This window comes from Bufo gargarizans, chromosome 5 (assembly GCF_014858855.1).
Source record: "Bufo gargarizans isolate SCDJY-AF-19 chromosome 5, ASM1485885v1, whole genome shotgun sequence".
Taxonomy (NCBI): domain Eukaryota; kingdom Metazoa; phylum Chordata; class Amphibia; order Anura; family Bufonidae; genus Bufo; species Bufo gargarizans.
This window is the reverse complement of record NC_058084.1, coordinates 120,216,335-120,242,514: the sequence shown is the minus strand read 5'-3', so window position 1 is coordinate 120,242,514 and position 26,180 is coordinate 120,216,335. Positions and strand designations below refer to the sequence as shown.

Genomic DNA, 26,180 nt, shown 5'->3' with positions numbered 1-26,180 from the left:
CTGGCACTCCGCATCCGTCGCCCATGCACCTTTGAAAACAGGCTGACAAATACCCAAGCGCCAGGACCAAATTCCTGGCGCCTGGGATTTGTCGAGCCCTGTGTTAGGGGATGCATGACCACCTTAAAGTTAGCTATCAGCTTCCAATTGTCTATTAGATTGCATTAAACCAGGAATGAATGATATAACAGATCGGGAGATCATTTTTCTCCTCTGTTTCTCAATCTGCAGGAGGTTCTCAGTGTCCCAGAAACAGTCTTGGAGGGATCTAGCAGAGAATACAGGGGTTAATTTCCTGCTGTCCTGTTCCATTTTCAACTGGGAAGTAGTGAGGTGTGGCTGAGGGGAGACTGCTTAATTTTTTGCTCCTATTGTCTTGTTTTAGAGGGGAGGCTCCTGCTGCAGCCAGTTGCATTACAGTCAGATATAGGACACAGTGGAGGATGAGGGGACATGACTGAGCTCCTTGGACACAGAAATAAAGATTTGTGCATTTTCTGTGCCTTACAGACTAAACTAGGGAATGTCACACTTATAACTATTGTTGTATTGTTAGATAGACATGATTGAGGGTTTTTTAATGACCCGATGGAGAGCAAAGGGACATAAACTGTTCTTGCATAAGGTACCTCAGATGTCTGCCCATGAAATCTTCTCCAGGGTCTCATGAATAACCTCTTACCGACATCTGCAGCACATGTACAGCAGATTTTGTTTGGCTTTTTAAAGGTGGTGCCTGCTCAGGAGCTGAGTGGGCGCCTTAGGCACTGCGTTTTAGACACGTGGAGGCAAAGTCCATGATCGGTGATAATGCTGATCATTGATTCTTAAACCTTCAAATGCCTCGCTCAATTGCCACCATGGCATCTGAGCAGTCTTTTCCCTGGAGCACTGCGCTCCCAGGGCCCAAATGGCTTCCCCACACCGAGCTTTAGGGAATTGTTTGGTTGCTATGGCAGCCTTGGGCTTTTTTTAAGGATCTGAGGTCTGCCACAGCAGTACTTGTATGGAGCCCTGCCTGCCTATGAAATGTGAGAAGTGATCAGATGGTGGCATGTTCAACTTTTGAAAAATATATATAAAAAAAATCTAATCACAACCCTTTCTCTATATTACAACTAAACAAAAAATAAAGATCATCGGCATCACTGTGTCTTAAAATGCCCATACTCTTAAAATATAAATATATCTAGCCCGTATATTGAATGCTATAACAGAGGAAAAAAATTATTTGTTATCTCTTCACCTCCCCAAAACAATTTTTTAAAAGTTGTTCAAAAAGTCATACACACCCCAAAATGATATGGTATGGACAAAAGCAACAAATTGCTTTGCATAAATGAGCCCCCACACTACACAGTAGATGTAAATGTGAAAAAGTTATGTGGGTCAAAATATGGCAATGCAAAGAGAAAATGATGCCTTAAAGGGCTTCTGTCACCCCCCAAAAGTAATTTTTTTTTAGGCTAATTAAAATCCTTCTACTGCGATTCTTCAATATATAGTGCTCTTACCCTTTTCTGTTGGCTAGTTTCTTTAAAAATGGCACTTTTATCATATGTAAATTACCTCTCTACCATCACGTAGGGAGTCTACTTGCTGGTAGCCGCCGCATCCTCCTTTAAAAAAAACGCCCCCTCCTCCTCCGGCTGGCCCTGTCTGCAATTCAAATCCCGCGCCTGCACCTCATTCGGCGCAGGCGCTCTGAGAGAAGGACGCTCGCTTCCTCAGCACTTCCTCAGTGCGCCTGCGCCGATGACGTCTTCTCTTTCAGGTGACGAAAATTGAAAAATCGCAGTATTGGGATTTTAATTAGCCTAAAAAAAAAATATGACTTTTGGGGGGTGACAGAAGCCCTTTAAAAACAAAACCTGTTAAACTGTGGCGAAATTGTGTTGTTTTTTTCCCATTCCATTGCGTGCAATCTGAAATGGTGCCATTAGAAAGTACAACTTGTCCAACCAAAAACAAGCCCTCATACAATAGAATTTATTGACTACAGTAAATGTTTTTCAATGCCTTGTGTCTTGTTCCTTAAAGGGTTTCTACCACCAGAAATACCGTTATGTAGCTGACTGACATTAGCGTTTCTAACAGTAGTTCCTGCAGCCGTTTTTGTTAAAAACGTACTTTTATAGATATGCTAATGAGCCTCTAGGTGCTATGTGGGCGTCATTAGCACCTAGAGGGCTCCGTCCACTAACCATTTCAGCCGCCCATCGCGTCCCTCCATCCCACCCCGCTCCTGTTGATTGACGTGAAACTTCTCAGTATCGAATACCAATTCCCGCGGCTGCGCCGTGCGCTTCTGTATTCTCCTGGCGCCAGCTTCCTCACTGCGCCTGCGCCAACTACGTTACAATGAGGAAGCCGGCACCAGGAGCGCGGCATTCACTCACTGCGCCTGCGCCGAATACAGAAGCGCAGGCGCAGGAATTGGTACTCGATACTGACAAGTTTCACGTCAATCAACTGGAGCGGGGCGGGCTGGAGGGACGCGATGGGCGGCTGAAATGGTTAGTGGACGGAGCGCTCTAGGTGCTAATGAGGCCCACATAGCACCTAGAGGCTCATTAGCATATCTATAAAAGTACGTTTTTAACAAAACAAAAAACGGCTGCAGGAACTACTGTTAGAAACATACTGTTATGTAGTTCTGACATTAGCGCATCGCTAATGTCAGTCAGCTACATAACAGTATTTCTGGTGGTAGAAACCCTTTAACCTAGTATATCCCATCTAGAATAAATATTACATTGTTGCATCCGCTTAGGTCTCAAAACTGTTTATAGAAATGTATAACTTTTGAAGTGATTTGAAATAGTTTGATCATACTAGGCCTGTGGATATGGAGACTGCACTGATCTGTTTGTTAGCAGTTTTTTATGTCTATAGTTAAATAAAAACATCCATATTATAATGCATACATCTACTAATACCATTGCTTTACAAGCACAACTCCTACACACAGTTTTGGTCGTCAACAAGAAAGTTTATTCATACTTTCCATAAACAGGAATGAATGGATTGCTCAATCATGGAGACAGAAGGAGAGCTCGGTCTACGAAAGTTGTGAGGAGAGACAAAATTAAGCAAAGAGATTAAAAACCCCAGTACATCAAATGGCCATTTTCTTTAGTATCACTCAGCCAGAGGTATCAGGGTATGGCCACACGTGGTGTGAAGGCTGTTCATTCTCTGTGGTGGAAGTGAGTGGAGCAGGTTCACAGCCTTTACAGGAGCAGCAAAATGGATGAGACTTTCAGAAATCTCCTCCACACACTATGGCAGCGATGGCTAACCTCCGGCACCTCAGCTGTGGTAAAACCACAACTCCCAGCATGCTCCATACATTTCTGTGGAGTTCTGAGAACAGCCAAGCAAGTGTGCATCTTGGGAGTTGTAGTTTTACCACATCTGGAGTGACGGAGGTGAGCCATTATAGCACTATGTGAAAAACGCAGTGTAAACTGACTTGCACTGCGGGTTTTTATTCTGCAGCGTGTCCATTTATACTGCAGGTTTTACCTATGGTTTTGAACCTTTGCACTGCAATTCCTGGAGCAGTGCATAGAGAAACACTCTGCTGATTTCCAGTGACCAATATTTCGCACTAGAGTCGTCCCTTGTGGACATACAATTAACACAGGCAGGTAGTGGAACAACTAATTTTTTTCTGATGCGTATATTGGCCATGCAGTTTTAACAAAAATGTATTTCACCTGTAAAAACCTTATGGTCAAATAACTGTGGTTATTTGCTGAAAAATGCATGTAGGTTTTTTGCATGCATTTTTAATGTGGCAAATTACCTGCCTATCTGAATACACCCTACGGCTTCTGTTACACACACTTTTTGGGCAGTCTTTTTGGGCTTGCAAAAAAAAAAAAAAAAAAAAAAAAACATATGAAATTCATGGATTTTTTCATTGAAGTTTTATGTAAAACTTTTTTACATGACTTATATTTTGGCTTTTTTCCCCTGTAAAGAAGTCTTTGGAAAAATGAGTATAAAAAACACCATACCTAGAGCATGCTGCTATGTTCCATGAGTGAGACTATTTGTATTTCCGAACTGCTTTAAAGCAGTCATCTGGCTGCAGCGTTTTGTGCTCAAATAAAAAAAAGATACATTTTTTTCTACAAATGCGATGTGTGTATATCACGTGCCCACAAGTGGCTAGTCACCACTGGAGGGTGTCATTGGCTGAAGCGGAGCATGTGACTATGCCCATGCTGTGACGGAAGAAAACAAGCCGAGGACCTGGAAGATGGACGCAACGGGAAACAGGTAAGTATCAATCTTGCACTTACTGAGTCAGGCTACCAGCAGTCCCTTTTCCTGGACAACCCTTTTTAAGGGCTTGTCTGGGAGGGAGATGGTATTTTTTCAAATCATGGTAAAAAATAACAAAAACAATACTTACATCATCAATCCCCAACCACTGCTATTCCAACGCTTACCCGGTATCTGCTGGTCTCCACTGTGGTCCTGGCTCAACACACAGGAAATGGCAGGAGATGCCCAGCCTTACCCAGAGACGAGCAGGCATTTTTTGCATGCCGGACTGGGATTGGAGAACAGCAGAAACCAGGTAAGCAGTGAAACGGCAGTGGCAGGGGATCAGGGAAAGTGCTGCTTTAATAAAAAATGGTACACTATTCTGCCCCTTATCTAAAGAAAAACATTTTTGGTCTTTGGATTCCTTATGTGCTGCTTGTGAGGTCAAGTAAATCACTGATGAATATCTATTAGGTGTCTGCCTGAAGCTGGACATACACTTAATAGTTGTCTATTCCTCCTGAACGTGCATGCTAGACTCATCTGGCAGCAGCTTAAGGGCTGTATTACACCAACAAATTATCTGGCCAATTTCTGTCCAATCAGACCAATAGTTGGTGTGTATAACAAAAGATCTGTATGTAAACGGCCATGTGACCAATGATCGGTCTGAAAATCTGTTAGATAATCTGCTAGTGTAATATCGGCCTTATTCCCTTAAGAACAAAAGGATTGCGCATACTGAAATCCAACAACCTATACCTGATCTCTGTTGGGGGAAGCCAGGACACCAACATGCACATTAGGCGCATCTGGGGGTTCAGCCAACATTTATCACTTCAACTCTATCAAACTGCATTTCTTCGAGATGAATTTTCATAAATTTATTAAAGTTTTTAGGTTGTAAATATTCATTTTGGCAAACAATTGTGATCACTAATAATAGTCAAAATTCTCTATATCTAATTCTTACTTACGTGACCAGACCAAAGTATTTTACTGAAACAGTAGTAGATGCTTTGAACAGACTTCCGCAGATGTGGATGGAAATTGAGCAGTAAGGGCCCATTAACATGGGGTTCTCACACAGTAAATCATCAGGAACAAACCATTCCTTCCCAACCATCATTATCGATCAGTCATTAAGCTGTAGTAGTGCTGCGTTTACATGCAACAATCCTCCTGTCTTTAGGGCAATGAACAATCGTTACTGTGATCATTCATTCCCATACAGAGTCATTGTTTGTGGGCAGAGCATCCTTGTTTAGACAGGGTAATATGCTGCCAACAAATGAAGATTTCAGATGTCACATGAAAGATGTGATCCATCGAGCAAGTCTTTGCTCATCAAGTGTTCAGCGGCACCTTTACACGGGGGAGTTAATGCGTTTGTACGAACACTTTACCTGAATTTACACATGCCTGGGATAAATGTACGTATCCTAAGACAACAAGTAAAAGGCAATAATATAAGGGCAGACTTGATGGATCTTCTGGTCTTTTTTTTTTTAAATCAGTCTTGTTCCTAAATGATAATAATCAACAATGTTGATTAATAAATGATAAAAATTTGTAAATGCTGGCAATTTCATTAATGATTAATTTATCAAGAGTTTCCCATTGTTATAAAGAAACACCCTGTCCGTATGCCTGGTAAGGCTGGTGCCCCATCCGCTACGTGACAACAAATTGCTGTGTGGCAGTGCAGCCATTGAACTGAATGAGGTCGCAGTATGACCGGCGGGTTGCTGCGACCATGATCCCAGGATTGCAAAAAAATCGGTGAAGCCACACATACCCATAATAGCCAATGGCCATACTGTTTTGCAGTGAAATCGTGCAGCCATAGGTCACTGCTTCGACCACCTGCATCTTCAGATCATGTGGGCTTACTCCAGGTATACCTGAAGAAATGATAATGGTGGATCGTCCAGACACAAACCTCAACATACAGAAGTTTGTGTCCAGCGGGTTCTCCGCTTGTCAGTCGGATGCAAACAGAATGTCTGACGGACTCCATTATACTTGATCCAGTTAGCTCTGCAGATGTGAAGCTAGCCTAACTATTCATTCATCCCCACAGTAAACTCCAACTAGAGCACATTTGAAGGGATGACTAGGTCAAACTGTATACGGTATCTAGACAAAATTTTGTTTTGTTATTTTAAGGCAAGGGCTAAATGGCGACACCTGTCGCAGCCAGGATTGCTGAGTAGCGGTGATTCCATAGAAATGAATGGGATCACCTGCGCAGTCGCAAGAAATCCAACACAGCTGGATTACTTGTGACTGCTGGGGCGATCCCATTCAATTTTATGGAATCATCGCTACTCAGTGATCCTGGCTGCGACAGGTGTCGCACGACCAGTGTCGCTGTGTAGCCCTTGCCTAGAGGAAGTCTGCCACCTACAAAACCTATTTCAAAGGAAGCATACTGTAAAATAGTGTAAGTACCCTAAAGCATAACCATACCTTTCTCGTGAAAATCTAGCCCTTTGATACTGAGAATGCTTCTTTCATTTTTACACAAATAAGGTTTTCGGTACAGCGGGACCCAGCACCTCCCCCTCTTGTTTGATTGACAGACCCTGAGGTTTCTGATCCAGTAGTGATGACATAGGGGAAGCCAGGTGCAGTAAATGGGGAGGCTCCATCCACTTAAAAACTTACTTGCATAAAAATTGAAGGAAGCATTTCTCAAGATTAGAAGAGAATTTTCTCATGGTAGTATACTTGCTTTTAAACAAGACTCCAACAAGCCCTAATAGTACAGTAAAACAGGTATAGAACACCTGCGCTGACTCCAGATCAGTATTTTGTATGTCACTGCGCATCCCCATTCCCTGCTGTGTGTCTGCAACCCAGCCATGGAATGCATGGAGAGGACTCCTGTGCACGCGCAAATAATGGAGAGGACCCCAGGAGAAATCCTCTCTATGCATTTCATGACTGGTTTGTGGGCATATAGAAGGGGGGGGGGGGGTATCGATATACAAATGACTGATCTGGAGTCAGCAGCAGATGTCCTATGCATGTATTTCTGTACTTAAAGGGACTGATTTGTACTTAAAGGGACTGATTTCTGTACTTAAAGGGACTGATTTGTACCTATGACACTGGCTGACCTGTTCTATGTGCTCTTGGCAGCTGAAGACATCTATGTTGTATCCCATGTTCATATGTGCCCGCATTGCTGAGAAAAATTATGTTTTAATATATGCAAATGAGCCTCTAGGAGCAATGGGGGTGGTGCTATTACACATAGAAGCTCAGATCTCTCTGCAACTGCTGCACCCTTCCCAATTTGATTGACAGGGCCAGGCATGATCATATTTACACTGCCTGGTCCTGCCAAGCAAAGTGCAGGGAGCGTGGCAGTTGCAAAGAGCTGAGCTTCTAGGTGTAATGGCAACACCCCCATTGCTCCTAGGGGCTAATTTGCATATGCTAAAACTTTTTGTCATCAATGCGGTCACATATGAACATGGGACCAACACAGATGTCTTCAGCTGCCAAGTGCAGATGTAACAGGTCAGCCTGTTTCATAGATACAAATCTACTGACAGATGCCCTTTTTTTAAAATATTTATGCAATTTTTAATATTTATGAAAAAATTGAAATCCTTCGTACTGGCAGAATCATGCACATACAAAGGTTTATTAAAAAAATATGGCTATGTGTGACTATGACAAGTTGTATTTGTAAGTCATAGCTGATTTTACTATACCATACCGGTTAGAAGCTTTCATCTTTAGTGATAAGGGCAATATGTTTCTTTCTAATCTAAATGGCATGCTGATCACATGAAGCGGAATCATAGATATCCTTTGGTATGTGATCATTTTGGCAACAACTTTGTTTTGCAGCCTGCTGAATAGAATTACGACTGTATAGGACTGTATTCTCTAGTTACTTGTTATTCTCCTTCTAAATCTTGCTAAGGCACTCAAACATTTTGAGGAGGAACATATTTTTGTGCTTAAAGAATTCCTCATGCAAAGAACAAAATATTATTGGCCAAGCAGCTGTTTCTATTAATCCTGAGCAACTGAATGTACCAGACTTTAATTAACTCCCAGTTGTTTGTACCCAGTATAGGGGTTCATGTGAAGATTGAAGCCATTCCAAGCATATCCCAAAAATTGGTGTGTTAGTAATTAAGGCCTGTATTACAGATTATCTGACAGATTTTCTGACCAATTATTGGTCACATGGCCGTTTACACAGAGATCTTTTGTTATACACACGAACTATTGGTCTGATTGGACAGAAATTGGCCAGATAATCTGGTGGTGTAATACAGGCCTAAATCCCAGGAACATAAGGAGGTGAAAATGTCATGATTTATAGCATCTTCTATTGCTTTTTTTCTTGAAAATATATGTATATTTTTCCAATGCACTGATTATCAGTGTTAATTTGTTGAAAACCTTGTACTTTTGAGCTCCACTGATTGTAAGATAAGACTGGGTAATCTCACTGAGCTGATTGGCATCGATGTAAATCCAAAGTACACACATCTTTATGAACTGAAGGGGAAATGTATTATCCCCTGTGTGCCAATAGACTAGCGGCAGTAAGGCTACTTTCACACTGGCGTTTTGAATTCCATTTGTGAGATCCGTTTCAGGGATCTCACAAACGGTTCCAAACGGATCAGTTCAGCCCCAATGCATTCTGAATGGATAAGGATCCGTTCAGAATGCATCAGTTTGGCTCCGTTCCGCCTCCATAGCGTTTTGGTGTTTGCCTGGCGATGCGGAGCCAAACGGATCCGTCCTGACTTACAATGTAAGTCAATGGGGACAGATCCGTTTTCACTGACACAATATGGTGCAATTGAAAACCGATCCATCCCCCATTGACTTTCAATGGACTTTCAGGACAGATCCGTTTTGACTTCGACTTTTTTTTGACAGAATAATGCAAACGGATACCAGCGTTTGCATTATAGGTGCGGATCCGTCTGTGCAGATACAAGACGGATCCGCATCTAACGCAGGTGTGAAAGTAGCTTGTCGCAAGGTTTGCCTCACATCATGGTTGAGTAACATTTTTCAACATTTTTGGCGGTTTTGAGCCCCCTGTCCACTCTTCCAAAAAGTGTGCAGAACGGAGCCGGCAAACTGGCATAGATTATAGCGAGATCCACACCAGCTCCCTTGCACACAGATCTGCACTCATGTGCGTCGTAATAATTGTGGCACATCTGATGCCAGTGGGATATAATTTAAAGAGTACCTCTCCCCTCTCCTGACATGCCTGTTGTTATCTGTGAAAAGGCAGTGGCTGAAATGCACATCAAGGTGGGCATTCTTCCTGGCAGTGCGACACTACTCTCTCAGGATGTCTCAGGGTATATGTTCAAAACATGAATTGCTTTCCAGGATTTTTCATTTATATATGGTATCACACTAATTATGTTAGCAGAGTTTATCATTAGAGGTTTTTTGTATTCGGCTACAAGGTGTTGGTTTATATTTGGTTACTATTATGTGACATGAGACCGTTTGTCATATTAACTATTTGAATTCAATTACATTTATATATACTTTATATTATTTAGAATTTTGCAAGCACTTATATGTGCATTTTTACAGATACTCTGAGACACTGAGTGTCTTGTTTCCCTCTAGTATTCTTCAGCAATACTTATTTTTATATATTTGTATTTTGTGTTATCATAGATCAATACGTTATGCTATATACTTTTATATCTTTAGTTTTTTGTTGTTGTTGACACTCCATAATGTAAAACCTGATCACATGATCAAGACTTGTGGATCATTACAAATTCATCCTAATTACACTATTTATCTTTTTCTTAATTAACTAATTAACTTAAGCTTTTGTTATGTCTTCCTAATCTATCCCTTCAGGGGGCATCTAAATCCAATCACCGCCTATCTGTAGATCAGTTAAGTGGATCTTCACATTTTGTAGGATTTTCCTTGCTTAAAGGCGGCCATACACATTAAATAGCTGTTGGTTAAAGATTGTTCATCCCACAGCTATCTCTCCTGACTCCCTCGTACACATGCTGCTTCAGCTCAGCCGAACATGTATATGTATTTACCGGGGAGAGGGGAGAAAGCCCGACATTATCTGTCAGGGGAGAGTCGGGAGCTCCTCAAACACTTTAAACTGTTGGCCAAGCCAACCATGCATGTCTGAAAAATAGTGACAAAATAATAAACCATAGGCAGACAAATCTGGGAGCGCTTATCTCCCAAGGGAACAAAGGATTTTTTAGGTCCAACATGTCCAGTCCTTTTGTTGGGAGATAGTTAGAATTAACTCGTCGAATGTGTGTGCGACCGCTGTTACACATAATATAACCAAGACTACTAATGTTCACGACAATCTCTCCAGGTACCAGAAAACCTTCCGGCTCCCAGCTTCTGTTATATTCTTGCTATGCGTCATGAAAAGGGCGGTGACAATATAAAGCTGGAAAATGCCACCACAGATCTGTACCTGCCACCTGTGGTTCACAGTCTGGAAGAAATCCTGCAGGTAATTCTCTAAATGGCGTCACAGCAGTCACAAATATTTTGGCTTCCAGTATAACAAGGATTAAGAGCAGAAACAAAATATAGTGATACCATGTCTTACTGGGGTATATATTTTGAGCAATAAATAAAATGTTAAAGGGCATCTGTCAGCAGATTTTTACCCATGAAACTGGCTGACCTGGCAGCGGAAGGCATCTGTGTTGGTCCCATGTTCATATGTACCACATTGCTGAGAAAAATTATATTTTATTATATGCAAATGAGCCTCTCAGAGCAATGGAACTGTAGCCATTACTCCTAGAGGCTCAGCTCTCACTGCTACTGCCATGCCCTTTGCACTTTAATTGACAGGGCCAGGCAGTAAAAAAGTCATCACTTAAAGCAGAGAGGGTGCAGCAGTTGCAGAGAGAACTGAGCCTCTTGGAGTAAATGCAAGGCCCCTGTTGCACCTAGAAGCTCATTTGCATATATTAAAACATTATTTTTCTCAGCAATTCGGGCACATATAAACATGGGACCAACACAGATGCCTTCAATGTGATTTTGATGTAGTAATGTTGGTGGAAACGTTAGAAAAGTAGAAATAAAGGTTTCATATATTAGGTGAAGAGTGAAACTGCAACGTTTTATTTAAGGGTCCTTGAATTTTCTGAAAACTTTTCATATGTTAAAGTTTTGATAAGTGGGGGTCTGAGTGCTGAGACTCCCACTGAGCGCTTCTCTTTCCGTGTTCTAGCGATTTGTGGGGGTCTCAGACCCCCACCATTCTAAACTTTTGATATGTCAAAAGGTTTCTAAAAACTCAGAGACCACCAGTGCCACCTCACATATATACACATGCCATAGTGCTGATGCATGCTATACTTTATAGTGCTACTTTTATGTCCATTAGTTGTATCATTCGATTTCCCTGATTGCAGTTTACTATTATATCTCTCCCCCTTCATTTAATTATATTTCTCCCCCTTCATTTAATTATATCTCTCCCCCTTCATTTCTAGATGGAGGCTTTGAGCCAGCGATGCAGCTTTTGGGCAACAGTGATATATGTGAAGCCAGAGGTAAGGTTTCATATTTTTGCTCCAGAGAGATGATTGCTTACATCCTAAGCCTCACTCCTCTATGTACAAATGAAGGAAACCACAAGCGTTCATCAGGGAACTGTCATTTATCATGTACTGCCATAATTAACACCACTAAGTACAGTGCGCATGGGCTCATTTCACAGGTCTCATGGGGAGAGTTTGAATGTGTAAATGTAATGTCAGCAGGAGAGATTAAACCATCTGTGCACCTATTGAGCAGGACATGCAGTTTACATAACAGGAATTCCCAGATACCTTGTACAAGTAAAGGGAATTGGATCTGATTCCTGAATATTACTTAAATGATTTAATTTACTGCTGCTTATATGGCAACATATGTCGACATAGTCATCGTTCAGTCCCTATCATCGGGTGAAAAAAATAAAAAATCACTGCAAAAAATGCACCAAATGATACGCAACTGACAATACTAGTTAATTCCTCAGGCCGATGTTGAAAGCTGAGAACTTTGCCAATATCTTCCAGTCCGGAACATATCGGAGCCCCTCATGCACCACGTCACGGTGTCTCAGCACGCATGGGGTCCTACCCCTCACCTGCCCGTGGTGTCTGAACAGGGTCTGGACAGTGCTAGAAACCAACTCACAGCCAGACTCTCACATGCCTCCATAGTGGTATCGCCAATGCACTGTGAGGTAGGATAAAGCTGTGAGCCGCACCCACAACAGACCATGTGACACAGAAGCTACCAGGTGGAAAAGAACGTTACCACCAAAATGAAGCGACACATTCCATACACATAAAGACAAAAACGCACTGAAAAAAGTGGCCTAAACTGGTGAAAATGCTCCAAACCCAGACACTGTAGCGTGTCTATAACCGGGGAAGCAATTCCTCTGCATGCGATCCGCAGACAACGGCAATCCCCAGCAAAAAATGCGTACAATGGAGGATGCCGGGGCGGACCGCATGCACCACAAGAACATCTTACACAAAATGATACATTGTGCATTGTGGGTTTGGAGCGTTTTCACCCGTTTAGGCCACTTTTTTCAGTGAGTTCCTATCATCGGGTGCTCACAAACTACACTGAGCAAAAATATAAATGCAACACTTGCGGTTTTGCTCCCATTTTGCATGAGCTGAACTCAAAGATCTGAAACATTTTCTACATGCACAAAAGACCCATTACTCTCAAATATTGTTCACAAAACTGTCTAAATCTGTGTTAGTGAGCACTTCTCTTTTGCCAAGATAATCCATCCCACCTCACAGGTGTGGCATATCAAGGTGCTGATTAGACAGCATGAATATTGCACAGGTGTGCCTTAGACTGCCCACAATAAAAGAACACTCTGAAATGTGCAGTTTGCTCACACAGCGCAATGCGTTTCACAGAATTTGGCAGTACATCCAACTGGCCTCACAACCGCAGACCACGTGTAACCACACCAGCTCAGGACCTCCACATCCAGCATGTTCACCTCCATGATCGTCTGAGACCAGCCCCCCATACAGCTGCAGTAACAATCGGTTTTCCAACCAAAGAATTTATGCACAAACTGTCAGAAACCGCCTCAAGGAAACTCATCTGCATTCTCGTCGTCCTCATCGGGGTCTGGATCTGACTGCAGTTCATCGTCATAACCAACTTGAGTGGGCAAATGCTCACATTCGATGGCGTCTGGCAAGTTGGAGAGGCGTTATGTTCACGGTTAAGTCCCGGTTTTCAATGTTAAGGGCAGATGGCAGACAGCATGTGTGTGAGCGGTTTGCTGACGTCAACGTTGTGGATCGAGTGGCCCATGGTGGCGGTTGGGTTATGGTATGGGCAGACGTATGTTTTAGACAACGAACACAGGTGCATTTTATTGATGGCATTTTGAATGCACAGATATACCGTGACAAGATCCTGAAGCCCATTGTTGTGGCATTCATCTACGACCATCACCTCATGTTGCAGCATGATAATGCACGGCCCCAAATAAAGTTTCAAGTAAAAACAGAAAAAGTGCCCCTTTTCCCCTGGATTTATAATAAAAAATTTAAACATTTTAAAAAAAACATACATAGTAGGTATCACCGAGGCGGTGATACCTACTATGTATGTTTTTTTTTTTAAAAACGACCGACTCTATAAATATATCGCATGATCCACCCCGTCCGATAAACACCATAAAAAAGTGCAACACCAAGCGATCAAAAAGGCGTATGTCCCATAAAATGATACCAATAAAACTGTCACCTCATCCCGCAAACAATGAGCCCCTACATAAGAAAATCGCACAAAAAATAAAAAAACTATAGCTCTCAGAACATGAGCTATTAAAACATCATTTTTTTTGTTCCAAATATGCTATTATTCTGTTAAAGTGAAATAAATAAAAAACCTATACATATCAGGTATCGCTGCATCCGTAACAACCATCTCTATAAAAATATTACATGACCTAACCCCTCAGGTGAACACCGTAAAAAAATACAAATAAAAACTGTATAAAAAGAAGCCTTTTTAGCCACCTTGCATCACAACAATTGCAACACCAAGAGATTAAAAAGTCTATGCCCCCCAAAATAGTATCAATCAAACCGTCACCTCATCCCGCAAAAAATGAGACCCCTTCCTAAGACAATGGGTCAAAAAATAAAAAAGCTATCACTCTCAGACTATGGAGACACTAAAACATCATTATTTATTTTTGTTTAAAAAATGCTATTATTGTGTAAAACTTTAATAAATAAGAAAAATACATATTAGGTATTGCTACGTCCGTAACTATCTGCTCTATAAAAATATCACATCACCTAACCACTCAGGTGAATGCTGGAAAAATAAATAAATAAAAACTATGCCAAAATTACAAATTTTTTGGTCACCTTGCCCCATAAAGTGTGATAATGAATGATCAAAATATCATATGTACCCAAAAATGGTACCAATAAAAACGTCAACTCTTCCTGCAAAAAACGAGCCCCTGCACAACATGATCGGCAGAAAAAAAAATAAAATAAGGCGTTCAGAAAATTGAGACACAAATCCCCCCTCTTGAAAATTGAGCCATATTGTGTCAACTTCAAACGGATCCGTCCCCATTGACTTACATTGTAAGTCTGGACGGATCCATTTGCCGCTGCAAGCAGCGTTCTGTTGTCCGCCTGCTGAGCGGAGCGGAGGCCAAACGCTGCCAGAATGATGCATTCTGAGCGGATTCGCATCTACTCAGAATGCATTAGGGCTGGACGGATGCGTTCGGGGCCGCTTGTGAGAGCCTTCAAACGGAACTCACAAGCGGAGCCCCGAACGCTAGTGTGAAAGTAGCCTAAGCCCCACAAAGTGACTTCAGACCTGAACTGGTCGTAAAAAAATGGGTTTTGGAAATTTTATTAAAAATTTTAAGAATTTCTTCTAAAATTCTAAGACTTCTAACGTCCTAAAAAAACTAACATTTACAAAATTATACCAACATAAAGTAGATATATGGGGAATGTTAATAAATATTTTATACGGTATCACTTTCTGTTTTAAAAGCAGAGAAAGGGAAATTTAGAAAATTGCTAATTTTTCAAACTTTTGGGTAAATATGGGATTTTTTTCATAAATAAAGGTGAACTATATTGACTCAAATTTATGACTATCATGAAGTACATTGTGTCACGAGAAAACAATCTCAGAATGGCTTGGATAAATAAGTGTTCCAAAGCTGTTACCACATAAAGTGACACGTCGGATTTGCAAAAAATGGCCTGGGCAGGAAGGTGAAAGCTGGTTAAGACACCTGTAAGTCATGTCTTTCACAAGGACAATGGCAGGTAAGTTGTATCTGGTGTGATATGTGTATGAATGTGAGAAGACAAATTGGTCTTAGGCTGCAAGCACACGACAGTGAAAAAAAAAGTATTTTACAAACGGACACACTGTCAGTTTTTCATGGCCATTTTGCATCAGTGTGTGCATCCATTTTCTGGCCGTGTGTCCGTTTTGCATCAGTTTTTCATGTCCGTTAAAAACGGACATGAAAAATGGATTAATTTGATTGGCAGTTATTTCTAGATTCACCCTTCTGAGAACACCCACAGGATGGTAGGCCCCCAGCTAAAATAATGTCCCCCTTAGTGTAGGAATTTTTTTATTTTATTTTTTTGCTGCCCCCAGCTTTAACAACCTCCCCATGTAGGCCCCTTGTAAAATAATGTCTCCCATAGTGTAGGAATTCTTTTTTGCCGCCCTTAGCTTTAATAATGCCCCCATCTTAAATAATGCCCCCCATAGTGTAGGATTTGTTTTTTATTGCCCCAAGCTTTAATAATGCCCCCAGTGTAGGGTCCTATCCTAAATAAGTTTCCCCATGGTTGAAATAATGCCCCGATAGCAGCCCACTGCATATTTTTTTGTTGTTGTTGATTTTACTAAAAAACTAAAAACTAATCCTTATCATCTTGCTTGTGCTGCAGCAGTCTCTTCTCTCTTCAGAGAGAGACCGTCACACGGCCATTATTCACTGTCATGTACATGAGGCCTGGTGTGGTGAGAAATGTTACAGAATATCTTACAGGCACAACTTATACAGTTTGAAGGGTTGCCCACCTTCAGGGTGCCTTTCAGCCAGAACCCCCATGTTGCCGGAACTGGAGTGGAAAGCATAATTATCTGCTCCTGGCATCAGGTTCCAGTTCTTTCAGTCCCCTGTTGGCACTCTTTGGTCCCGCTCGTCAACATCCAGTTTGACAGGGGTCTTGTGTGTCACAGCAGCCAATGACTGGCTGCAGTGGGTGACATGTTCCCCATGGGCCTGGTGACCCATTGCGGTAATGCATAGGGGGACACATAAATCTGCTGACCTTCGCCCACTTTATATAACATCGAATTAAATAACGTTTGTTAATTGTATGGGTGTATTCACACAAGGCTGCTTGGTCCAAATATAGGGATGAGTCTATTTCCCACTTTCAATATAAAAACATTCAGCATGGACTTTCCTTATGGGGTGGACACCCTCCACAGACGCCGAGATCCTCCTCAAATGACCTCCACTAGGTTTCTTCACGCTGCCAACTCTTTATCATTCAGTTGAAAGTGGCTTGTACCTATGAATGGCCATAACCTCTGTGCACCTTATTCTCAAAAGAATAGAGATATAGCACAGATCTACAAAACAGAGGCTTCACATGAAGACACTTTAATAACTTAAACCACTTGAGCAACACGTGTAACATTAAGATCACTTGACCCGGCGTTCACGTCGCTTCTTCAGGGGCGTCACATAAGTTATGGGCCGTGGTAGCAGAATCCATAACTGAATTCTTAGATAACCCAAATCTTGTAATCCGAACTTGAAAACACAAGTTTGCTCATCCCTATTTTTAGTTGTCCCCTATGTACAGGATACGGAATAACTGTTAGATCGGTGGTGCTCCTACCACAGCGAGTATTAATACCATCTCCCTCATTGTCCAGTGGGAGATTGTATTAATACCGTCATTGTCCAGTATTCAAAAGCTTTGGTTTAGGAACTGGGCAGAGGCACGGGGACATGCCATCAATTTATGCGCTAAGCTGCGTATAACGCTATTCACAATGATGTTGTGCTCTGTTCCTCTGGTTTCTGTGTTTTTTATGCCAATATTCACGTAGATATTCCTTTTAAAAACAGGTCCTGTTAGAAGCCAGTGGTTTCATCAGGATTCGTTTGGATCTGTGTGAAAATGGACCTGTCATACCAGTTGTGGGGCTGTTAAGGCAGTGGTCCCTAACCTTTTTTTTGTGCCATGGACCAGTTTAACGGAAAACAATTTTCCCACTGACCGGTTAGGGAGCGGGGGATGTGTCGCTAATATATTACGCACACAACAAAAAAAAAATGTATTATCCTTTTTAGGCCCCCTCTCGCCACAGTGACTTACAGATGATGTCTCCTCGGACAGGAGTCGTTCTCTTTCCTTTTTTGGCAGCCTTGCACAGATTGATCTGATGACGTCTCCAGACCACAACTTATATCTGTATAATTGTACATGCCTATTCAGTATTAATGCCTGCTTGTATGCCCCTCCTCAGAAATAATGCCTGTTTAGTGCCCTATGTACATATAACGCCCCCCCCCCCCAGTAGTGCCCTGTTCACATTTAACTCCTCCTTTACATATAATGTCCCCCAGTAGTGTCCTTTTTACCTATATTGCCCCCCAGTAGTGCCTCTTTACCTATAGTGCCCCCCAGTAGTGCCTCTTTACATATTGTGCCCCCAGTAGTGCCTCTTTACATATATTCCTGCCCCACTACCAGTAGTGTCTCTTTACATACAGTGCTAATAACCCCAGATTAAACTATACATCCAGCCCGTCTTCCTTGGTGCCCCCAGTAGTCTTCACAACTGAAAAAAAATAAAATAAATACTCACCTCCGTCCGGCTGTCTGATGCTAGGCATTTACAGCCTGCTGCTTCGGCTCCCTGCGCTATAGTACAGGCACTCGCGAACATCATTGCGACCTCCTGCTCCGGATCTCTGGTGACATGATGACGTCATCACGCCGCCTCTTACCCGGCACAGGAGGTTGCGATGATGTCGCGACCATCCTGCACCTTAGCACTACCTCATAGGCTGAAAGCCACTAGGCATGAAGCCTATGAGGCTAAACGGCGTGGCACAGGAGCCAATAGTTCCTGTCCCCGCACACCTGTACCAGATGATCCACGGCCTGGTACTGGTCCATGGCCATGTGGTTGGGGACCGCTGTGTTAAGGGATATGAATTTACATAATTCATTAAGTTGTTTTTGGACAATGAAGAACCCTAAAAGGCTGCAATCACATTCCACTCATAGTCAATAAAGGCAATTCTTTCTTGCTCTTATCAGTTGCTGACATGGTACAACACCAAACTGCTACTGTTCTTAGGACACAAAGGAAGACGCTGACATCTGATGTCCTGCCACTGCGTCCATGCCTTATCTGTCCTTGTGGCCAGTCTGCGCTCACGTCAGCCTTCCTGTCTGTGTAGCTGGAGCCCTTGAGTGAGAAGGATGAATCTTACTGATTAGTCCCAGTCTAGCTCATCCTGGCATGTGGTACCGCAGTGTCCCACTGATGAAAGACTCTCACAGGTTATTTGTTGCCAGCTGATAGAGAATATTTAGGGGGGGGCGGGGGGTTGGCAGTGGATATGGTGTCTTGCTTTTCTTGCTCTATGATTCATAATATACATTGTGGCGACATACAGAATTAATTAATGGGATTAGACATTCTGCTGCATTGGGTTGCATTTTGTCTAGTATCTCTACTGTCAAAAGTCAGAAGCATAGCAATGTTTGATCCTTCCAGGGACCGTACAGAGAACAAGATGCAAATGTTAAAAAGCTGCACACACAGACTGAACTGATTTTGGCTTTCTCTCCCACTGCGTATTATAACACATGGCTCACATATTTCTCAAGCAGTGCTACCCTCCACTAACAATTAAAAGACTGCATTAAAAAGACATTAATGTATAATTAATTGTTTTACAGCAGGCCTGATCCCACACTCTGACAGCTATGATTTCCCACAAAAGAGAAAGGTAACAGCTTCTTCAGCTCGTGTAGGACTGCAAGAACCAAGCCGCCCTTCAGCACTGTGCAGTACCTCATTAAAGGGCAGACTGGCACCCAGCATGTCACCTTTATGGTTGAGAACTATATGCCAGTGTTTGTACATATGGAGATTTTATTGGGACTTCAGTTCTTGGAAAAGTTTCTAGAACTATTTCAATGGAACACTTTGTATGTAGTACTGCATGCAAGTTGTCCATGTTGTTTTCTTCATTGCATTTACTTAAAGGGGTTGTGTCATTTCAGCAAGTGCCATTTATTATGTAGAGAAAGTTAATACAAGGCAGTTACTAATGTATTGCGATTGTCCATATTGCTTCCTTTGCTGGCTGGATTAATTTGTCCATCACATTATGCACTGCTTGTTTCTATGGTTACGACCACCCTGTAATCCATCAGTGGTGCTCATGCTTACACACTATAGGAAAAAGCACTGGCCTCTATGGTGGCCTGGGCTGTGGGAGCACTCATAGGCTGGTGCTTTTTCCTATAGTGTGCAAGCACGGACACCGCTGATGGATTGCAGGGTGGTCTGTAACCATGGAAAAAACTGTGTATAATGTGATAGAAAAATGAATCCAGCAAGCAAAGGAAGCAATATATAGATAATAACAATACATTACTAAGTGCCTTGTACTAACTTCCTCTACATAACAAATGCTATTTGCTGAAGCTAGACAGCCCCTTTAAGGCTGCGTTCACATCTGCAGCAAGCTGATCTAGCAAAAGTCCCGGTTGTTGGCTGAAACAAAAATCTTTGCATGCAACTGTTTTTGTCCTGCCGAAACCCAGCATTTATGCTGAAAAGGGGCCGGATCACCGCCATACCTCATTACAGTCAAAGGGGATCCGGCAGTGAACTATAGAATCTGACAATGCCAGATCCATCGAAATTCAGCAGGCGGCTCTCTGCCTAGAACAGCCTGCCAAATCTGCTGCCGCAGATGTAAACATGGCCTAATCAAAGTCAGGGGACAATGCTATAAAATTGCCACAGGTGTAGCATGTCATTTATAGAAGGCCTCAACTTGGTTTGAAGCAATGCACATGAGATTGCTGTCAACCATATAACTCTGCCATACACATCATTTTTTTTAACTTTAGGTTCACACTAGTGTTAGGCGATCTGGCACGCTGTTCTTGCATAAATGCCTGCTATTGGCCGGACAAAAACCACTGCATGCAGTGGTATTTGGCCAAAACCCGTCATGTACTGTATGCTGGAAAGAGATCGGATCCCATTATAGAGAATAGCAGTATCCGGCAATGCCAGATATGTTGAAATCTGGCAGGTTGTCCCCTTCCAGGTTTAATAAGGCAGATGTGAGCATACCCTTTTAGACACCCCATGCAGAAGACACACTCCATGTTACAAGATTATTTTGCTCTAGAAGGGCAGCCTATGGGAGAGAATAGTTCCACAATATGGCAGCTGTTGCTGTATGCCATTATTTCCTGATGGATTTTTAGTACTGCAAGAAAATTTAGACTAGAACCTTCAGAATCACAGGTCCATATCCATGAAGCAAACATAATCACAAAAAACAAAATGGCTGCACACCGTTAAATATACAAAAAATAGAGCTAAGAAATGGTGGTCATTCTAGATAAGTGGTACAATACCAACTATAAATGAGTAATGGAAGCTCTTAGCGCACATACGTGTCGGGCCCATCTACCAGGCGTCAATGTGGTTCTGCAGATGGGTCCCTATCACTAAAGATACTGCCTCTCTTTGGACTTACTTAAGCCTACAATATTCAGGGCTGTGTAGGAACCAGCTACAAACATACTCTGCTCAGAAGTCCCAGGTAGATGGGTGTGTCCAGTCTAAAAGAGGTGCTGTCATAGAGTGGGTGTGAAGATAGCCTTACAGGTAGGCGCACTGTGCATTCTGATAGAGCTACAATCACTTGTATGTTGAGAAGTCAGATAGAAAGATTTTTAGAACTACATGTCTCAAACGTCTATGGCAGAACACAGAAACCTACAGGTCATGTTACTGATCCATCTTTTGGAGATATTCAATAGATTTGATTGTCTATGCAAAGTATACACATATTAATCAGCCCAATCTGCTGTCAGAAATACTCAGGGAAAAGGTTAGGCTAATCACCGCAGGGGGGAGATGCTTGAAGTGCATTTTTTGCCTCCACTAAAGTCTTCAGGGATCACAGCTTGAGATCGCCTGCCTAAAAGATAAGCCCTGTGTCTTTTTGCTTATCCAGTATTATTTTACAAAACACATATTGCAGCAGGTAAGGAAGACGGGGCAAAACCGTTATTCTGGCTTTTAGGTCCAGCAGGAAACACCAGCTGAAACACATTTGACTTCTCCTGGTTATGTGCTAATTGTAGATAAAAGTGTCCCAATGTCCCATCTTTTGTGGATCCGGTTACAGTAATGAAGTGCACCACTGTTTCTCCTGTCTGCGCACAGTCTGTCTGTCTATTTAGCCTTGTTGGTGTCCTTTAATTGTCTTGCGCTTCTAACATAAGACACACTGGACTGTTTTAACTTAGACAGGCTCCAGTAATAAAATGTCTGCTATTCTCTAGGTCAGAGACAGCGGTGTACTTCATGACTTGACAGGAAAAACAGCAGTGTGCTTACATCGTCTTCATTATATGCAGATCAAAGCCCTAATGTTTTATTGCATGGTCATATTTGTGCATTTCTTGGGCCAATAGGAAAAAAAATAACACATATTGTTACGTGCTTTAAATGGTTTGGTGTTTTTTGTTTGTTTTTTCCCCTGGGGATACACTTCATCTTATGATGCACCTCATTTACATGTGACAGCTCATATCACCTCAGCTAATGTCCGCTTTTGTTGTGTCAATTAGGGTGGTTTGCACTTGCTATAAGCAGTTTTAGGTGATGCTGGAAAATTAGAAAGGGTGGAAAAATAGGGAGGGTGGTTCTCTCCGGGTAAAGGTGCCCATACACCTTCACTAGCTCAACGGCTATATTTTCAGACTTCACATACATGTGTGTTTTCAATGAGGGATTTGACAGTGGCTTATTTTATGCAGAAACTAAATGAAATCAAATTAAAATTAAACATGCCCGCCCCTTAGTCCCCTCTACCATCTGCCTTCAGCAGGTCAGGACACCCACTAAACACATTAGATGGTGTATTTACACATAGTACTTTTGGAGTGTGTTTGTTGATGATTGGAAAATCTTGTAACATAAAAAGAAAATCCAATTAAAAACCCCAAAACCTCTTTATTTTTTTGCTTACAAACATGTTTATTTGTGCAAAAGTAAAAAAAAATTAAAAAAAATATACATATTGATAATGCTGCATCTATAACCCACCACCTGTATAGTATGATTACTTATCCGTTATGGTGAACATTATAAAAAGTACCAAAATGTTAGTTTTTTTTGTTAACTCCACCTCCTAGAAACAACCCTATGAAAAGGGATCATAAGTCGTATATTAGGACTTCAAATAATAAGGATTCCTTGAGATCATGGAACCTGTTGTGTTATTTCTCAATGAGCTCAATTTTGGTGCATTTCTTTAAACGTTCTAATGAAGGTTGACGGGAGTCCTGACACTGGAACAATATGATCTATGGCTAGGCTTCCTTTTGTGCTGAATGAAACAACAACCAAGAGAGTATATATAATCCTTGCAAATAAAATATATATTTATCGATAATTTAAAAGAGTGTACAGAGTGGAGGAAGGTCACAGAGGTTATTGCATGAACTATATGTATGCCAAAAATGATTGTATGTCAGCTAAACTAGAGCTAGGGTGTGGTTTAAGTGGGTATGGATTCTTGTTGGAGATACTATATGTGTATGTATGCGATTGATGAGTGGTGATGATTGCTAGTGAGGTTTAAGGTTCCGACACCCCAGAGGAGGAGTTAAAGAGGTTGGAACTTGCCAAGGAAGGAGGGCTTTGTGCTATCCTTAGTTGGCTTTCCTATTTATTGCAAAAGGAATATTGATGGGATTACCTTAACTATGTCCTGCTCTTGTAGGGATAGGGGAGGGGAGGGGGGAGGTTACTTGTTAATAGGAGGTTTTATTGACCATTCTAAAAGTGTTTACATTATAAGATTGTATACTTGGATGTATCACTTAGTTATGTATACATAAGTTTTGTACTACATCTATTGTATGTCTTTGACATTGAATATACTTTTTGTCTACAAACATGATATAATGATGTTAAAAAGACGAAAAACAATAATAAGATAGTTACGCACATTATGTTCCCTCTATATATTGATTCATGACCCATGTGTATTGATTGTACAAGTAATTGGACGCTATAGATGCAGTACCTAAACTTTGGAAACTCGTACTATTTAGGCTACTTTCACACTAGCGTTCGGGGCTCCGCTTGTGAGCTCCGTTTGAAGGCTCTCACAAGCGGCCCCGAACGCATCCGTCCAGCCCTAATGCATTCTGAGTGGATGCGGATCCGCTCAGAATGCATCAGTCTGGCAGCGTTCAGCCTCCGCTCCGCAGGCGGACACCCGAACGCTGCTTGCAGCGTTCGGGTGTCCGCCTGGCCGTGCGGAGGCAAGCGGATCCGTCCAGACTTACAATGTAAGTCAATGGGGACGGATCCGTTTGAAGATGACACAATATGGCTCAATCTTCAAACGGATCCGTCCCCCATTGACTTTCAATGTAAAGTCTGGACGGATCCGTTCAGGCTACTTTCACACTTAGAATTTTTTTTAACAATATAATGCAGACGGATCCGTCCTGAACGGAGCCACCGTCTGCATTATATGAGCGGATCCGCTCTGAACGCAAGTCTGAAAGTAGCCTTATCATGACAGTGTTTTGTACACTCTTTTAAATTATCAGTAAATATATATTTTATTTGCAAGGAATTATATATACTCTCTTGGTTGTTGTTTCATTGAATTAATGAGTATTCCAGTCACGTAGGACCATATAAGCTGCAGACCTTGTTGTGTAGTAATTTCCTTTTGTGCTGCTCAAGTTTGTCCATATTTTCAAGAACCCAACACCGGCCTTTTTCATGACAAATGCTTTTTGGCTTACAGCATCTGTTTTGCATGTTTTATTGCTCATGTAGATGCAGAGCTGTTTGCACAGAACATGTATGGCAGTGCAGCGGACTGTATAGCTTCTAAGGCTACTTTCACACTAGCGTTCGGCTGTCCGCTTGTGAGCTCCGTTTGAAGGGGCTCACAAGCGGACCCGAACGCTTCCGTCCAGCCCTAATGCAGTCTGAGTGGAAGCGGATCCGCTCAGAATGCATCAGTCTGGCGGCGTTCAGCCTCCGCTCCGTTCAGCAGGTGGACACCTGAACGCTGCTTGCAGCGTTCGGGTGTCCGCGTGGCCGTGCGGAGGCAAGCGGATCCGTCCAGACTTACAATGTAAGTCAATGGGGACGGATCCGTTTGAAGATGACACAATATGGCTCAATCTTCAAACGGATCCGTCCCCCATTGACTTTCAATGTAAAAGTCTGGACGGATCCGTTCAGGCTAATTTCACACTTAGACATTTTTTGACAATATAATGCAGACGGATCCGTTCTGAACGGAGCCACCGTCTGCATTATATGAGCGGATCCGTTCAGAACGCTAGTGTGAAAGTAGCCTTAGCCTGGAGCCGTTCAGACTCCATGCGCTGTTGTACAGGCTCTGTTGAGTAATGTACCATATGTATGGAGAAATTCTATGGAAGAATACCTACAAATTGGAACCGTTATACAGCTGTGTGCACCAGTTTTATTCTGTCCAATCTGATGAAAACTTGGGTCACGTACTTTCTTAAAATCTCTATTGAGCAGATCCAGCACGAGCCAAGCGCTGACGTCTGCTCCATACACTGCATGTGCTCAGAAGTCCTGATAGTTGCGTTCCCAGCTCCTCCACCATGACCACCACTGGTTGGCAGCCTTATTCCTATACACAGTATAGGAGAGCTGTCACTTATCCATAGGAGGATGAGGACTGCCAAACTCATGCAGTGTATTGATTGGACTCCAGAGCTCTAGAGATTTAAGAAAATGACTAGGTCAATTGAAGTAAGTGACCCAACATTTTCATCAGAAAAGTTTATACCAACTTCAGATTGGGCAGCAAAGAGCTGGTGACAGATTCCATTTAAAAGGAATTTGTCACCAGCGACCTTCCTATCCAACTGTTCCATAGACATATAGCTGTGGTTTTGCCTGATTAAAATACTGTTGTTTTTTGTTTGTTTTTTACTTGATCCAAGGCTCCATTCTTGAGTTACGATGCTTTTTCTTTATATGCAATTTAGGCCTTTGGTGCAATAAGGTCGTCACCATTGCTTTTGTTGCACCCAAGCTCCACTCTTTTCAGTGGCCAGCCCCTCACTTGCTGCTTTGCCACTGCCTGTCCCTGTCAATCAAAGCAGCTGGGAGGGGCTGACCACAGAAATTAGTACAATTTGGCTGCAACAAGAGCAATGGTAATGCCCTCAAAAGCCAAATTTGCATATTAAGAAATAGTAACATAACTTGGGAACGGAGCTGCGGATTTTAAAAAAACAACCTGCGTTTTACTCAGATGAACCACAGCTATGTGTCTTTGCAAACAGCGTGATAGGGAGATCGCTGGTGACAGATTCCATTTAATAATAAATCTACTTGTCTGGGCCAGAGATATTGGGCGTGATTCAACAATTTTCAGTAAAATATTCAACTGAAGAAGGTATACAATATATCCCTGTAAACAATATTATATTACTATTCAGTTATGTAGTTTAGTCATTGCA

General features: G+C 42.1%; 1 protein-coding gene across 4 annotated transcripts in view; it reads left to right on the top strand.

Moving 5' to 3' along the window:
- Positions 1-26,180, top strand: part of SPIDR (scaffold protein involved in DNA repair) — a 451,973-nt gene that overhangs the window by 404,682 nt on the left and 21,111 nt on the right. For all 4 annotated transcript variants that reach the window (XM_044294548.1, XM_044294549.1, XM_044294546.1 and 1 more), the window contains 2 exons: positions 10,655-10,798; positions 11,799-11,858. In XM_044294548.1, the coding sequence (XP_044150483.1) occupies positions 10,655-10,798; positions 11,799-11,858 (204 nt within the window). The remainder of the gene's footprint in view (positions 1-10,654; positions 10,799-11,798; positions 11,859-26,180) is intronic.